Genomic DNA, 16,168 nt, shown 5'->3' with positions numbered 1-16,168 from the left:
TGGCTATGGTTGGTTCAGTAGGTTGTGTAGGCTTCCTGGTGGAGGGGACTAGTGCCTGTGTTCTGGTGGATGAGGCTGGATCTTGTCTTTCTGGTGGGCAGGTCCACGTCTGGTGGTGTGTTTTTGGGTGTCTGTGGCCTTATTGTGATTTCAGGCAGCCTCTCTGCTAATGGATGGGCCTGTGTTCCTGTTTTGCTAGTTGTTTGGCATAGAGTGTCCAGCAGTGTAGCTTGCTGGTCATTGAGTGAAGCTGGGTGTTGGTGTTGAGATGGAGATCTCTGGGAGATTTTCCCCGTTTGGTATTATGTGGAGCTGGAAGGTCTCTTGTGGACCAGTGTCCTGAAGTTGGCTGTCCCACCCTGATGCCTGGCTGGAGCACCAAGAGCCTTTCATCCACACAACTCAGAATAAAAGGGAGAAAAAAGGAAGGAACGAAGGAAGGAAGGAACGAAGGAAGGAAGGAACGAAGGAAGGAGGGAAGGAAGGAAGGAAGGGAGGCAGAGAGGGAGGGGATAAAATAAAGTAAGAAAAAATAAAATAAAGTTTTTAAAATAAAAGAAAAAATAATTATTAATAAAAAAATTTTTAAAGTAAAAAACAAAAAAATACAGACAGACAGGACCCTAGGACAAATGGTGAAAGCAAAGCTATACAGACAAAGTCTACACAGAAGCATACACATACACACTCACAAAAAGGGGAAAAAATAATATATCTTGCTCCCAAAGTCCACCTCCTCAATTTGGGATGATTCGTTGTCTATTCAGGTATTCCACAGATGCAGGGTACATCAAGTTGACTGTGGAGCTTTAATCCGCTGCTTCTGAGGCTGCTGGGAGAAATTTCCCTTTCTCTTCTTTGTTTGCACAGCTCCCGGAGCTCAGCTTTGGATTTGGACCTGCCTCTGCATGTAGGTCACCTGAGGGCGTCTGTTCTTTGCTCAGACAGGATGGGGTTAAAGGAGCAGCTGAATTGGCGGCTCTGGCTCACTCAGGACAGGGGGGGAGGGAGGGGTACGGATGCAGGGTGAGCCTGTGGCGGCAGAGGCCGGCGTGACGTTGCACCAGCCTGATGCACCCCGTGCGTTCTCCAGGGGAAGTTTTCCCTGGATCACGGGACTCTGGCAGTGGCGGGCTGCACAGGCTCCCGGGAGGGGAGGTGTGGATAGTGACCTGTGCTTGCACACAGGCTTTTTGGTGGCTGCAGCAGCAGCCTTAGCGTCTCATGCCTGTCTTTGGGGTCCACGCTGATAGCCGCGGCTTGCGCTCGTCTCTGGAGCTCCTTTAAGCAGCACTCTTAATCCCCTCTCCTCACGCACCAGGAAACAAAGAGGGAACAAAAAGTCTCTTGCCTCTTTGGCAGGTCCAGACTCTTTCCCGGACTCCCTCCTGGCTAGCCATGGCGCACTAGCCCCCTTCAGCCTGTGTTCAGGCCGCCAACCCCAGTCCTCTCCCTGCGATCCAACTGAAGCCCAAGCCACAGCTCCCAGCCCCTGCCTGCCCCGGCGGGTGAGCAGACAAGCCTCTTGGGCTGGTGATTGCCGGTCAGCACCGATCCTCTGTGTGGGAATCTCTCCGCTTTGCCCTCCACACCCCCGTTGCTGCGCTCTCCTCCGCGGCTCCGAAGCTTCCCCCCTCCACCACCCGCAATCTCCCCCATGAAGGGGCTTCCTAGTTTGTGGAAATCTTTCCTCCTTCACAGCTCCCTCCCACTGGTGCAGGTCCCATCCCTATTCTTTTGTTTCTGTTTTGTCTTTTTTCTTTTGCCCTACCCAGGTATGTGGCGAGTCTCTTGCCTTTTGGGAGGTCTGAGGTCTTCTGCCAGCATTCAGTGGGTGTTCTATAGGAGCAGTTCCACGTGTAGATGTATTTCTGATGAATTTGTGGGGAGGAAGGTGATCTCCACGTCTTACTCTTCCGCCATCTTCCTCCCTTCCTCCATTGTGAATCTTAATGAGCCAATTATAAACTGTCCAATCAACTTTTTTCTCTTGTCTTTTGCAAATCACCTTCTCATCTAAAACTTCTTTTTGGTCTTTCATTAGATAAAATGTTACTTCCTCTATGACAGGATGTTTTCTGTGATAAATCTACCTGTAAATTTTGCTATATACTTGAGTTGGTCTTGCTTTACAAATACGTAGAATATGCAGATGTCCTTTTCACATTTTAATCTTCATAGCTTTTGAGGTAAGAGTTACAAAAGAAGTTCAGAGAACTCAAGTAATTTGCCCAACGTCCAACATGTAATAAATATTAGAACTGGAACTTGAATTCTGGTCTTCTGATTCTGAGCCCTGTGAAGGTTACAGACCCCAGCCTGAAATAACTGGTACTTCCAGTATGGACTGACTCAAATTTTATGAAGAATAATTTTTTTTATATTCAAATAAGGTCTCTAAAAAAAGATAAGTTATAGCCATACATATAAGAATTTATCTTCAACCTATTAGTGCTTAGCAGAAAAGTAGCCCCTTTTTTACCTAGTCCATTGTAATATTTTAATAAAATATACATAATAGACATTCCTTTAAAAGACAAAAACCCAATAAATAATATGGCAAACCTTGTCTACACAGTAGGAAATAGACTTGCATTTTATGGACCTCTATATGCTCTTGTTTGTCAGTTTGTTAAAACAGGAAAAATGGCTGGTATCTCTTCTAATGAACAGCATAATTCAACCATGTATAAACCTTTCCCCCGCTGCAGGCACAAATTCATTCTTGCTTTGGGAATATGTAGGTTTTAAATCTGAAGTGATCCTGCAAGTTACAGATACACAACATTTAAAACAATGTTGAAATTCTAAGTCTTTAACTTCAGTTGGCATAGACAATTTTGAATCTTCAGCTAAACTGGAAGCCATTAGTCTCCAGATTTCCTGTTATATTTGCTATAAAGCATCTCAAGAGATGGATTCCAGAATAGGTCACAGCACTGTGAAAAAAAAAGAAAAAAAGCAAAATCATTTTCTTCCTTACTTCAGAGGTAGTAACAGATCTGAATTCATCTAACTCAAAATCTGTTTACAGCCGGGTGCGGTGGCATGCGCCTGTAGTCCCAGCTACTCGGGAGGCTGAGGCAGGAGGATTGCCTGAGCCCAGGAGTTCTGGGCTGTAGTGCGCTATGCCGATCTGGTGTCCGCACTAAGTTTGGCATCAATATGGTGACCTCCTGGGAGCGGGGGACCACCAGGTTGCCTAAGGAGGAATGAACCGGCCCAGGTCGGAAACGGGGCAGGTCAAAACTCCCGTGCTGATCAGTAGTGGGATCGTGCCTGTGAATAGCCACTGCACTCCAGCCTGGGCAACATAGTGAGACCCCGTCTCTTAAAAAAAAAAAAAAAAAATCTGTTTACAAACTCTTGTGAGTTCCATGTATGAAACAGAATGTCTTAATCTGTCCTACTTTTCCTCTCTTCCCCCAGCCTCTTGAAGTATTCTAAATCTGGAGATCCACATTATCGGATCTATGTCTTTCATGATTCTAAAAATTTCACATCTACTGTTTTGCCTTTTATTTTCCAGACTAAAAGTGTTTTTCTGTTTGTTTTGTTTTGTTCTTTATTGCAGTATAATTGATACATAACACTATATTAGTTTCAGGGGTACAACCATTCGATATTTGTATATATTGCAAAATGATCACCACAGTAAGTCTAGTTACATCCGTCACCATTTATAGTTAAAAAATATTTTCTTTTCTTGTGATGAGGACTTTTATGATATTCTCTCTTAGCAACTTTCAAATATGCAATATAGTATTACTGTAGTCACCATACTGTACATTACATCATCCCCATGGCTTATTTTAGAACTAGAAGTTTGTACTTTCTGACCTTCACCCATTTCTCTTACCCCCAACCTCCACCTCTGGCAACCACCAATCTCTCCTCTGCATCTATGAGCTTGTTTTGTTGTTTTAAATTCCACATGTAAGTGAGATCACACAGTATTTGTCTTTCTCTGACTCATTTCACTTAGCATAATGCTCTCCCATCCATGTTGTCACAAACGGCAAGGTTTCCTTCTTTTTTGTGAATGAATAGTATTCCAGTTGTGTATACACAATGACCCTTGAATAACATGGGTTTGAATTCCATTTATCCATTTATATGTGGATTTTTTCTATGGTAAATACTACAGCATTACACCTGGTTGGCTGAATACAGGGATTCGGAGAAAATGTGGATATAGTGGGTCGACTATAAGTTATACTTGGATTTTTGACTGGGCCAAGGGTCAGAGCCCCTAACCCCTAACACTATTCAAGGGTCAACTGTATAATACCACATTTTCTTTATCCATTCATTCACCGAGGGGCACTTAGGTTGTTTCCATATCTTGGCTATTGAAAATAATGCTGTAACAAACATGGGAGTGCATATATCTTTTCGAATTAATGTTTTCATTTTCTTCAGATATATATCCAGGAGTGTAGTTCCTGGATCACATGGTAGTTCTATTTTCAGTTTTTTGAGGAATCTTAATACTGTTTTCCTTAGTGGTTGCACCAATTTACATTCCCACCAATAGCACACAAGGATTCCCTTTTCTCCACATCCTTGCCAATACTTGTTATTTCTTGTCTTTTTGATAATAGCCATTCTAACAGGTGTGAGGTGATATCTCACTGTGGTTTTGATTTGCATTTCCATAATGATTAGTGATATTGAGGATCTTTTCATATACCTGTTAGCCATCTGTATGTCCTCTTTGGAAATATGTCTATTCAGATCCTCTGCCCATTTTTTAATCCGATTTATTTTTTGCTATTGAGTTGTATGAGTTCTTTATATATTTTGGATATTAACCCCTTATCATATATATGACTTGCAAATATTTTCTCCCATTCAGTAGGCTGACTTTTCATTTTGTTGATAATTTCCTTTGCTGTGCAGAAGCTTTTAGTTTAATGTAGTCCTATTTACTTATCTTTGCTTTTGTTGCCTTTGCTTTTGGAGTCAGATCCAAAAACTGATCACCTACACTGATGTCAAGGAACTTAGGGCCTGTTTTCTTCTAGGAGTTTTATGGTTTCAGGTCTTAACATATTCTTCTGCATGTGGCTGTCCAATTTTCCCAGCACCATTTATTGAAAAGACTGTCCTTTCCCCATTGTATATTCTTGGCTCCTTTGTAAATTAACTGCTCATATATGCATGGGTTTATTTCTGGGCTCTCTGTTCTGTTCCACTGACCTATGTGTCTGTTTTTATGCCAATACCATACTGTTTCATTACTATAGCTTTGTAACACAGTTTGAAATCAGGAAGTGTGATGCCTCCAGCTTTGTTCTTTCTTAAGATTGCTTTGGCTATTTGGGGTCTTCTGTGGTTCCACACAGCTTTTAGGACTGTTAGTTCTATTTCTGTGAAAAATGCCATTGGAATATCTTCTGTTTTGCTTTTTATTTCCCAGACTAAAATTCTGATTTCTTTAATTTGTTCTTTTTGTCTCAAAGATTCAATTACCATGATAATATAGACTTTTCATGATTTTTTAAAAAAAATCATCACCATTATTGTGTCTATTATTCGATCTATCTTACTGTATCCATTCATATCCTTTCATCCATTTATCAGCATGGAAATGAACACATGGTTTCTTGGGATACGTGGACTTTTATGGAGACACTATGACGTTTATGGATACATGTATGGTGTATACCTGTATATAACACAGGTAAAATATTTTCTGCTGTATTGCTAATTCTCTTTTTGATAAAGTACAGCATTTTAGACTTTTTGACCAAAGCTGCCTACTTGAGAACAGTCCATAATGATTCTCAGTTATAACTGAAGTTACACATGTACAGTTTACAAGAGCGATACAAATTGGATAGTCCACACACTAACTATGGCACCGTGAACTGATTTGCAACATTTCTGTCAACTCATATGATTTTCTTTGTCCTTAAGACTCAGTTCTCATTTGCTTGAAAACCACAGAAACAATTATATTGTGCCTACTTATATATTTCTTCCATACCATTTATAAAAACAGACTGATCCCAGAATCAATCTTTAGGGGTCTTTCACCAATTTTATTTCTCTACTCAGCTGGGGCAGAGTTCAGACATGAAGGTTAGCACTTAACTTTTCCCAGCAGGCTTAAAGGCCAAACCCTGTTGGACTACATGTCTACCCACACTTCCACCTTTCTCCTACCAAGATCATACAGGAAGATAAGGAAATAAAACCTGACTTACTTTATAATAATTATTCTGTGAGTAGGCCAAATCCTCTTTTGGAGGGATGTACTGGGACTTGGTCAAGCAAATAAAAGCAAGCAGTATAAATAACTCTATTTTCTGAATTGGGTTTTGAGAACTACAGAGTACAACCTGACAACTTCCTGTATGTTGTCACTGTGGTATGGTGAACGTTGAAGTTCTTGAAAGCCAGCAGCCTCCTGCATGTGTCTCAATCCTTAAGACCTTGAGTGCTGTGTGGCTTCTGCAGTGCCTTAGTCACTTAGTGATACAGTGGCAGTTATTCCAAGGTCATGCAGCAGAAAATGCTGGCACATCTAAAGAAGGGTACGCCTCTAAAAAGTACTGAGAATCTGATGGTTTGGGTTGTTGGCCTAACCCTGCCATTCACTGACTGACCTTTGGGAAGGAAAGAAACTAACATTTATTATGTGGCTAATGTGTGTATATCAGTCACAATGCATTTTATTTAATCCTTCTGTCATATTTTTTTACTCAGAAAATGAAATAAGTTGCTTTTTTAAAAGCCACTGCCAAGAAGTAGAGGAACCATGCAAAACCATGGCTGTCTGACCCTGAGGTCCATGCTTTTTTTTTTTTCATGCTCTTTCTATTTCAGCAAATACCTCTCTGTAACTCACTTCACTTCTCCGACTTGTAATCGTATCTGTGAAACAGGGATGCTTACTTTGTGGATCAATTAAGTGTTTTGAATGATCTAGTGACATAACCTCCCCCAAGACCATCTGTTTTCAGATAGCTCTAGTTGTTCTTAATGTCAAGCCACAATCTAGCTCAATTGATCTGGTAGCATACAGCTTATAGCAGTGTGAGACTACTGTTTGATGATTCCCTTGTTTTGAACACTATAATTCTACTAATGTAGCTCAAGAAAACATTGTCAGTTTTTCCCCAGTCCCATTATACTATTTAACTCAGCTTACAGTCAACTAAAACATTTTTTTTCAATAAATGCTGCTGTTAGGCCATAATTTGCCCATCTTATGTTTGTTTTGCCTTTTTAGAGGAAGTCTCACTTCCTTCTTATTAAATGTTTAAAAGAAACAGATATATTTCTATGCCAATGCTCAGGGCTCTAAGAAGAATTAGGATTTCATTCCTGCCCCTAGGAGTTTCCACTGTATATATGGGACACAGACAAATGAACAGGATAAATACTTGAATGTAAGACAAAGGGGAAAAACATTTTATAGGAAAGAATGAAGATGGATTTAGACTGGCCTGTTCATAATTACAAACAATTTAATTGTGATCTGGATTTGTAGGAAGTAGAATGACTGTTTAGAGGACAGTTTCATATACAACTAAGTGTTACTTGGTTTCATTATTTTCTCATAGAAACTATCATAGTGTCAAAGAAGTTAGAGTCAGAAAATCACAAGGAAGTGGCACTGCATTTCTGCTAGTATATAGGTTACTTACTGTACCCAAACTGTACACTGAAAAGACAAACTCATGTTTTGTTGCTAAACCACACCTAATATCTCAAAAATTGCTGCTCAGGAAATAACCATCCTGTCTGCTACTGATGCTTAATTCTAACTTATACGAAGCATTTCTTCTTTGCACATCGTCCTTTAAAAGGAAAATTCTTATCCTTCACAGCCTGAATGAGCTTTCTACCATAAAGATGAGTTGTTTTTCTTTAGAATTGAGAAAGAGATGGTAGTATCTTTATTATGGCTGTTGTTTATGTGATTTAAAAAGTTTTCACTTCTACTGTGGTCTAGGGTTGAAATAGGCTGAGGTAGAAAGATCATGAAGATACTACAGCGAAGATTCAGCAAGAATCTGCAGAAAAAAGAAAGAATAGAGGGAAGAAAAAAATAAAAGTGTTGATGGGTTGTACCAATAAATTATGGCTAAGTGCATAGTCTTCCAAACTCCTCTAATTTTAAGTGATACCTCAGATACACTGATTTAATACTAAAGGTTGTTAGTACATAAAGTTATATGTTAGTACATAAAGACAATTCAACTCTTACCTTACAGGAAACAACTGAGGAAAACATCCTTGTGTTTTAGTGTCAACAAATTTCTGGATCTGAAGGACTTGTTTTAAAAGATTTCCCTTGGAAGATTTGTCAATTTTTGTCAATACCATCTGTAGGAAAACAAATATTTAAGCATTAGAAATAAAGTACAGGTGACCCTTGAACAACATGGGCTTGAATTGCAAAGGTCCACTTATATGCAGATTTTTTCAATAGTAAATACTACAATATTACACGATCTGTGGTTGATTAAATCCACAGATGTGGAACTGTCAATATGGAGGAACCCCCAATAGGGAGGGGTGACTGTAAGTTACACTTGGATTTGTGACTGCAAGGAGGGTTGGCGCCCCTAACTCCCACACTGTTCAAGGGTCAACTGTTATTTCTTACTCTACAGTTTTATACATTTTAGTTGCAAATTTCAGTAACGACTAGGTGACCTATGCAAGTTTCTTAATCTCTCTGTACTTGTTTCCTCATCTATAAAATAAAAGCAATACCTCCTAAAGGAGTTGCTGAGAAGATTAAATGAGTTAATGTATGCAATATATAAAGCATACACTATATATGTTTGCTGTTTCCGATGCTTTAACTACATAGGGCCATAATATCTTTGATTCAAGACCAGTGAAAAGCACCCTGGAGCCATGTTTGCAATTGCCATATGCCAAATGTTTCATACGATCACTATATATCTTACGGTCTAAGATACAGAAGTGAATATTATTAGGTTGATCCATATAAAACTGCCAACTTATAATCATTTTTGAACTACATAATTGTTCTGCCTTATATGTAAAATTTAAAGGAAAAATTAGAAATCAGTCTAGTTGTAGGTTGTAGCCACTAGAGTTATATTCCAAGCTATATCGATATATAGTTATATTCCAAGTAAGCCTAGATTCTACTAGGTTCAACAGTAAATACTTTGAATAATTTACTTACTCAATGACAATTATCAATACATACTAGAGGAAGGTCAATGCATGGATGATTACAAAATCAATTAAAAAGTAAAAGCTTGAGGGCTTCCCTGGTAGCGCAGTGGTTGAGAGTCCGCCTGCCGATGCAGGGGACATGGATTTGTGCCCCGGTCTGGGAAGATCCCACATGCCGCGGAGCGGCTAGGCCCGTGAGCCATGGCCACTGAGCCTGTGTGTCCAGAGCCTGTGCTCCGCAACGGGAGAGGCCACAACAGTGAGAGGCCCACGTATCGCAAAAAAAAAAAGTAAAAGCTTGATGTATCTGTCAGAGGTTTTCCTAGGGAATTTCTATAAAATTAAATTTCCTGACTAATCATTTATGCTTTTCAGTTATAAAAAAATTAATGATTGTAAATCAACTATACTTCAATTAAAAAAATATTAATGGCAGAAGGAGTGAGAAGCAGAAAGTGAAAGTCTTTCTTCATAAAGGCAATTATTTAAAAGGAGACATAATTTCTCTATCACAACTTCTTTTCCAAAGAAGAAAGGTTAATATTTCCTTAAAGTTAAAATGGAGAAAAATATATGATTCCACAAAATGGTATCTATGATATCAAATTAGGAGTACTATCACTGTCACTTAATATAACCAGTTGCACAATATTTGGGCTTCTTTTTTTTTTTTTTTTTTTACTACGTAGACTATGTTTATCAATCCTTTGGCTCCTCATAACCATAAATTATCTCTAATGTTTCACAGGGCTTTTGCAAACCCCAAGAATTCCATAACCCCAAGAATACAGAAAAGTTTCTGACTGGTAACATGGTTTGATTTGCATTAAACTCCAAAATCACTACATTTTAGTGGTTTTCTGAAATTTTTTTGAAACCAAATTATAGTCAGTGGGCTCTTTTCCTTAGAGAGGAACTTTAAGACTGCCATTTTATCTGGAAAACCTACAAAGCAAAATAAATGTGGATACCAACCTACCAATCTGTATTCTATTCTAGGGTAAACAACAGTAAGAGCTGGTAAGATATTCTCATAAGAAATTTTGTTTTCCTTAAGAATATAAACATTCTACTTATGTGTGCTGGAGCTTACTATATTCTTGTGATGTTCTTAAATTCCAGATTAGTTTAGCAAATTTTTCAGTTGCAGTTTTGTTTACATTCTGATAAGTACTATCTGCCAACCTGCTGATAAGGAGCTACAAATGAGTCTTAGCAAATATTTATATTGTCATTTAAAAAAAACCCAAAAAACAAAGAAATGCACTTAGGAACACTAAATGAACAGTTTAGAAAACTTTTACTTTGACTATAATTTTGAAAACTTAAAAGCTAGGAGAAGGAAAAGGGAATAAAAGTACCACAGAACTTATTTTAATATTAATGGCTGATAATTGAAAAGATTGTTTAAAAGGTACTCCTTTATCTTTTGAGGAGGCAAGACCTACTCTTTCATTAAAAAGATGTACACATGTGCACATGCACACACACACATAGACACACAGGGAACTTGTATTTCTAATTGCAACTATGATTCAAAAGAAATACTTACCACATAAGGTAATGCAAATTCTTCACACATTTCTATGGCAATGTTGTCTGTTTTTTGAATTCCAACAACACTATCCACTAACAAAAATGTTCTCATCAAACTATAAGAATGCAGAAAAGAAGATTAACGGCAATATAAAATATACTCATTCATTTCTTCCCCCCAACCTTCACTATACTAAGAAATTTTACTTTGAATAATTATCAATTCAAAATTTAAAAATGTCTTTAAGCAAAAGGAATTCTCAATTCACTATGAAGTCCATCCTACAGTCCAACAGATCTCAATGTTTACATTCAGTAACTAAATTAATTAATATTAATTTATTTCAATAGCATATATTGAACGTAAGATAATCTGCCTAGAACTGGATACAAAGATGAATGAGCCCCTTCCTCTAAGAGCTTGAACTCTAGTGGGAGAAAGAAACAGGAACCCAATTAACTATAAGTTACCATAAAAATGTCTAAATTTTCAAATATTACTTTAAGACTAACAGATAACAGAAACCAAACGTTGTATTTTTCATTTTCTTTTGCAAGTATTTTATCTTAGTTTCTATGTAAAGCTACAACAAGCAAGATACTTGTAAACACTTTTTTATTCTTCAAAAGGTTAACATTAATTTTTCTATATATTGTGCAATGCTTGAAACATAGACCTGCTACTTGACTACCTATGGAGATAAAAAAAGGTAGTATTTACAGAGGCTATGATGTCAGAAGTATTTTAAGGATAATCAGAATTTACTGAAGTTTATTTAAATCTGGTAAATACCACATTAACCAACATTTTTCATTTTTAAAAACAGCCAGCTTAGAGTTTGGTATAAAAATAAAGTCTGCTGAATTACTATTGATAGTCTCAATTTAGGAAAACAATTGAAATTAAGTTTAAGCTAACTTACAGGAAAAAACTAAGCAGGCAGTATATACCTTGCTCCTAAATACTGTATTGTAGAATATTAACGGAATAAAGTGGACTTTCTAAAAAAGTCATTTGATAAAACTGAAGTGTTCATCATGTGTAGAATGTCCTAGTCATGAGAACTTTGGGGGGTTCAACATAACAATTATAAGAAAAATGTTTTTCTTACTTCTTTCGTTCTTTTAGATAGGTTTCTACCATGTCAACAAAATCTTCAGGTGCTCTATAGCCATAACCTGGCATGTCCACCAATGTAAAATATTTTCCAACTTTGAAAAAATTCATTTTCTTTGTATGGCCCTGATAAAGTAAATGAAAAAATAAAAGCTTTCTTAAAATATGTCCTTTATATATTTCATGACTCAAAATATTTTCTGTTCAATTAACAATTACTTATTAAAAGCATAAAAGTATTCTGTATATAACCCTATGCTGATGATGATACAGGAAAAGAAGACAGAAGACAAGTGGCTGGAGATGAGCTTAGATGATACTACTACTTCCCTCCAATTCATTTTTTAAAGAGAATCTATATGATTTAAGAACTTTAGATTCCATATTAGAAATAACGAAGGCAAAATATTTTCGAGTCTTTCCTACTTCATTAGCTCCCTCTCTGTGAAAAAGTTATACTGTTCTAAATAGTACGACTGCATTAGTCAATATTCTCTGATGAACAATATAACTCCACTTCAAAGAAGAATGAATTATGGCACAGATAGGTTAAATCAAATGCTTACTATCAGTCATATAAGTTTGCATAACACCTAGATGCAAAGCCTGATAGTTTATTATGCCTAGACTATAACTTTCCTAAAATCAAGATGTTTTGCGTGTTTTATTAGGTGGGTTTAGTGCTTTCATTAAGCATTTTTTAAAAAGCATGTACAACTGTAAAATGTGCAACTAAAACTGATGTAAAGATGATAAAAAGTGGTTTATTCATGTGGTTTCGTGTCCACGGACATTATTAATCAGAAAAGGAAAGATTAACACAAATAACTTTAAAAGTCAATTGTTTAGAACTTAGAAGAATTATTTTCAGAGGAAAGATTTTATAAATGATGCTTAGGTTCCCAGGCAGCTTAAGTGTCTACCTATAGGAAAATAATTTTAGAATTACAGATTAGGAATGTCAAGAATACATTTCTTCCATTGTCCTCTCCCAGCAGAAAGGGAACAACCCTACCTAGAAGTGAGAGTTTAGCTGGGGTATTTGGTGAGGCAGGGCAGGAGGGAGTAAAGCTAGGAGGGTTAACAAATGACTACAATTGTCAGGGATGGTATCAGGGAATCAACCATAGGAGAAACTGCGGAGCAAGAGAAGACCAGTGAAGCCTCAGGGAAGGGTTCCAGTGCAAGGCAACAGGGGCAGTGAGCACTAGGTTGGTGTGAGCATTTTGCCAAGGATAGATAATAAGGTGAGGAAAACTGAGGTGAGTTTTGAGGAGAGGATATCTTAAATATTGGTAGAGTCTGCATTATTGAGAAGGAAGCAGAGGAAGTGAGAAAATGACAGAAAGCTACTACAGCAGGCTGGCTGGGATATTAGGCACATAATTTGGCCCTGGGTAAACTGGGAATTGCCTGATGGGTGTATATATTTGAGTTAGCAAGGTATAAAAGATTACAGGAGGAAAAAATAATACACTTTAAAGCTGTTTTCTTTAAAATCAAAGTAGAAGCAGATTATCATTCTCAAAGAAGCAAATATAGAATGACACTAGAACAACTCTTTGGAAAAGACTGGACCAAGGAAGATTTCCCCAGATACTGGCAACACTACTAAAATAACTCCGGATACACTTCCTTTTCTTCAGAGAAATACACAGGCATTAATGAAATGTCTTACATTAGTACTTGTGTGAAAGAAATCACTTTTCTAGGAACTCAGCAATGATGGTTTCTTCTACCCCCTCAACATTTATTATTCATCTTAGTCAATTCAGAGATAGTTAGGTATATTTTAAATTTTAACATACCGGTTTTTTGGAGACTCTAACTTCAACCTCTGGGGCAAGTGAAAATAAAGCCTTTATTAGAGAGGATTTTCCAACATTGCTTCTGCCTATAAAACACACCTTATACAAGCAAAAAGAAGATAATTGAGTACTAGTTTATATATATATATTACTATATAATGTATTAGCTGCAAAAATCTGTGAATACTGCTCAGTCTTGCCTAACCATAAAAAGTGGCTTATAGTTAGTCAAACCTCAAATTCTAATAGACAGCTACTGTCTACTAAATGATTTCAATGTGGCAGGTACTGTTTTAAAAGCACTTAACATATTTTCTTATTTACTTTTTACAATATCTCAATGAGACTGAGAATATTCGTATCCTCATTTTACAGGTGATAAAACTAGAGGTAGAGAGAGGTTAAATAACTGGCCCAAAATTATACAGCCAGAAAGTGAAGAAACTGGAATCTGAACTCAGGGCATCTACATACAGAACCTGTGCTTTTAATTACACTATGCCACTCAAGAATATCTGCAACATTTATTAAGAATTCCATATTTATAAGGCTTTTTTTTTTTTGCGGTACGCGGGCCTCTCACTGTTGTGGCCTCTCCCGTTGCGGAGCAGAGGCTCCGGACGCGCAGGCTTAGCGGCCATGGCTCACGGGCCCAGCCGCTCCGCGGCATATGGGATCTTCCCGGACTGGGGCACGAACCCGCGTCCCCTGCATCGGCAGGCGGACTCTCAACCACTGCGCCACCAGGGAAGACCCTACAAAGCTTTTTTGAAGTTACAAACTAGACGCGTTTCAACAGAACTGGCTCTGTGTTTGGAACCCCATTTCCCCACAAACTCTCAAAGTACACCATAGCACCATTATAATTACTCCTTTCTCTTGACCTTTCTTGTTCCAATTAAGCTTTTCTCCTTTAGTCTGAATGTAGAAAGCAACAAAATATTTCTAATATTAACCATTAATACACATGGCTCGTCTTTTTAACACAGTATTGAAGAGGGTACATTTCCAATCAGTGCTTCTAAATGAGGGCGGTACCGCCCCCTGGGGTGTTTTAGAAATTTGTAAGGGCATTTTTGGTTATCAATAGGATTGGGTGGCATTTAGTGGGCAGGGGCCAGCAATGCTACACATTTTGCAAAACTGGGGTCAGTCCTTCAGAATGAATTGACTTGGGTCCTGCAAAAATTTCAAATGCTCTCCCAGATTAAATCCAATGATAATATACAGATAATAAAACTGAATTAAAAAGCCAATTACACAAAAAGTCCAGTAATTTAGAAAATTGAAAATCGATGCTATCTCAAAATCATTAAGTGATTTATGTACTCTTAAATTACTACAGCAGTTCTAAATATATTAGCAGAAAAGTTTCAGTGCAGTGGTACCGTTATCACAAGTATGTAAGGAGGTCAGAGCCTTCATTTACCAGACAGAACAAAATAGTAAACTGCAGGACATGAATAAAATGCACACTCACTGAATTTCACTTAAGTTGTTTTTTAAAATGTTATACATTATTGCCATCTATATATAAATTTTTTTTTGCCACGATAGGAAATTTAGATTGGGTGAAAATTACGTACTGATAAGAATCACTTCATTTGTGAAACTCCTATACTTTTCATATTCTTCACTTTGTCTAATTTGTTTTGGCAGGTATTCTCTACTGCAATTAATTAGAAAAAAAGATAAATGGTTAAGTTTTTAAACGCCTTTTAAAGTCTTGTATATTCACTATCAAAATAATTAAAACTATATCTGCTTACTTTGTTATAATAATGATATGCGTCCACAGAAAGCTAGTAAATCTCTCCGGTCTGCTGACAAGAAAGAGATGACAGCAAAATTCCAGCCCAAGTCCTCAACACCCGCATCCGGCTGCCGTTCTCACCTCCGGGCGGCGGAGGTCCGGGGCGTGGTCGAGACGCACGGCGGAGCTGAGGTACTCGATGCGGTTCCGCGAGGAAGCCGTGAAGACGCTCTCCGCCCTCGCGATGTCATCCAGGCTTGGGTTGAAGATCTTCAGGTGAAGGTCGGGCCTCGAGCCCGGGACGAAATGCCGCTCGAGTTCTTGCAGTGGGAACACGAGCTTCGTCAGTTGCTTGCTTGGCAGCCGTAGAACCTCCGCGAAGGCCTGGGACGTGCAGTAAGCTCGTCTTCCGCTCCCCAGCTCTGCCCCCATCGCAAACAGCCAGCCCACGTCAAACCACAGCCGTTGTGCTGCCATTTTCCTCTCCTAGAACCCCCGCCTCGGGCCTTCGTTCCGAAGGTCTGAACTGCGCGTGCGTGACCCCGCTCCCGTTACGCCTGCTGGGAATTGTAGTCTCCGCTGGCCTCGCTGGTTCCCGCTTAAGCTCTTCGCGTACAGAGAGCCGGAGGCAGGTGTTATTACTTCGCAGGGGGAAAAAAGTTCGCCGGGTGCCTTTCACACTCTAGCCCTGACACCTGTGCCTTTGACTTGTATGTCGCTGTGGGGAGGCTGTTTAACGATTTTCAGAGGTGAAGAGACATATCTGGCAGTGTGAGCCTTGAG

The 16,168-nt window shown here is 38.4% G+C and overlaps 1 protein-coding gene across 1 annotated transcript; it reads right to left on the bottom strand.

The window, feature by feature from the left end:
* Nucleotides 1-2,593: 2,593 nt before the first annotated feature.
* GTPBP8 (GTP binding protein 8 (putative)) lies at nt 2,594-15,908 on the bottom strand. Its single transcript, XM_029213608.1, has 6 exons — nt 15,527-15,908; nt 13,633-13,731; nt 11,820-11,950; nt 10,724-10,823; nt 8,222-8,340; nt 2,594-2,939 (listed from the first exon to the last, which is right to left on the bottom strand). Exons 1-6 carry the CDS (start codon nt 15,860-15,862, stop codon nt 2,849-2,851), a joined length of 876 nt encoding a protein of 291 aa, XP_029069441.1. The 5' UTR covers nt 15,863-15,908; the 3' UTR covers nt 2,594-2,848.
* Nucleotides 15,909-16,168: the final 260 nt, after the last annotated feature.

The sequence above is a fragment of the Monodon monoceros genome, unplaced genomic scaffold (genome assembly GCF_005190385.1).
Source record: "Monodon monoceros isolate NGI ecotype Baffin Bay Population unplaced genomic scaffold, NGI_Narwhal_1 Super_Scaffold_11, whole genome shotgun sequence".
Taxonomy (NCBI): domain Eukaryota; kingdom Metazoa; phylum Chordata; class Mammalia; order Artiodactyla; family Monodontidae; genus Monodon; species Monodon monoceros.
This window is presented reverse-complemented; position numbering and strand designations above follow the sequence as displayed.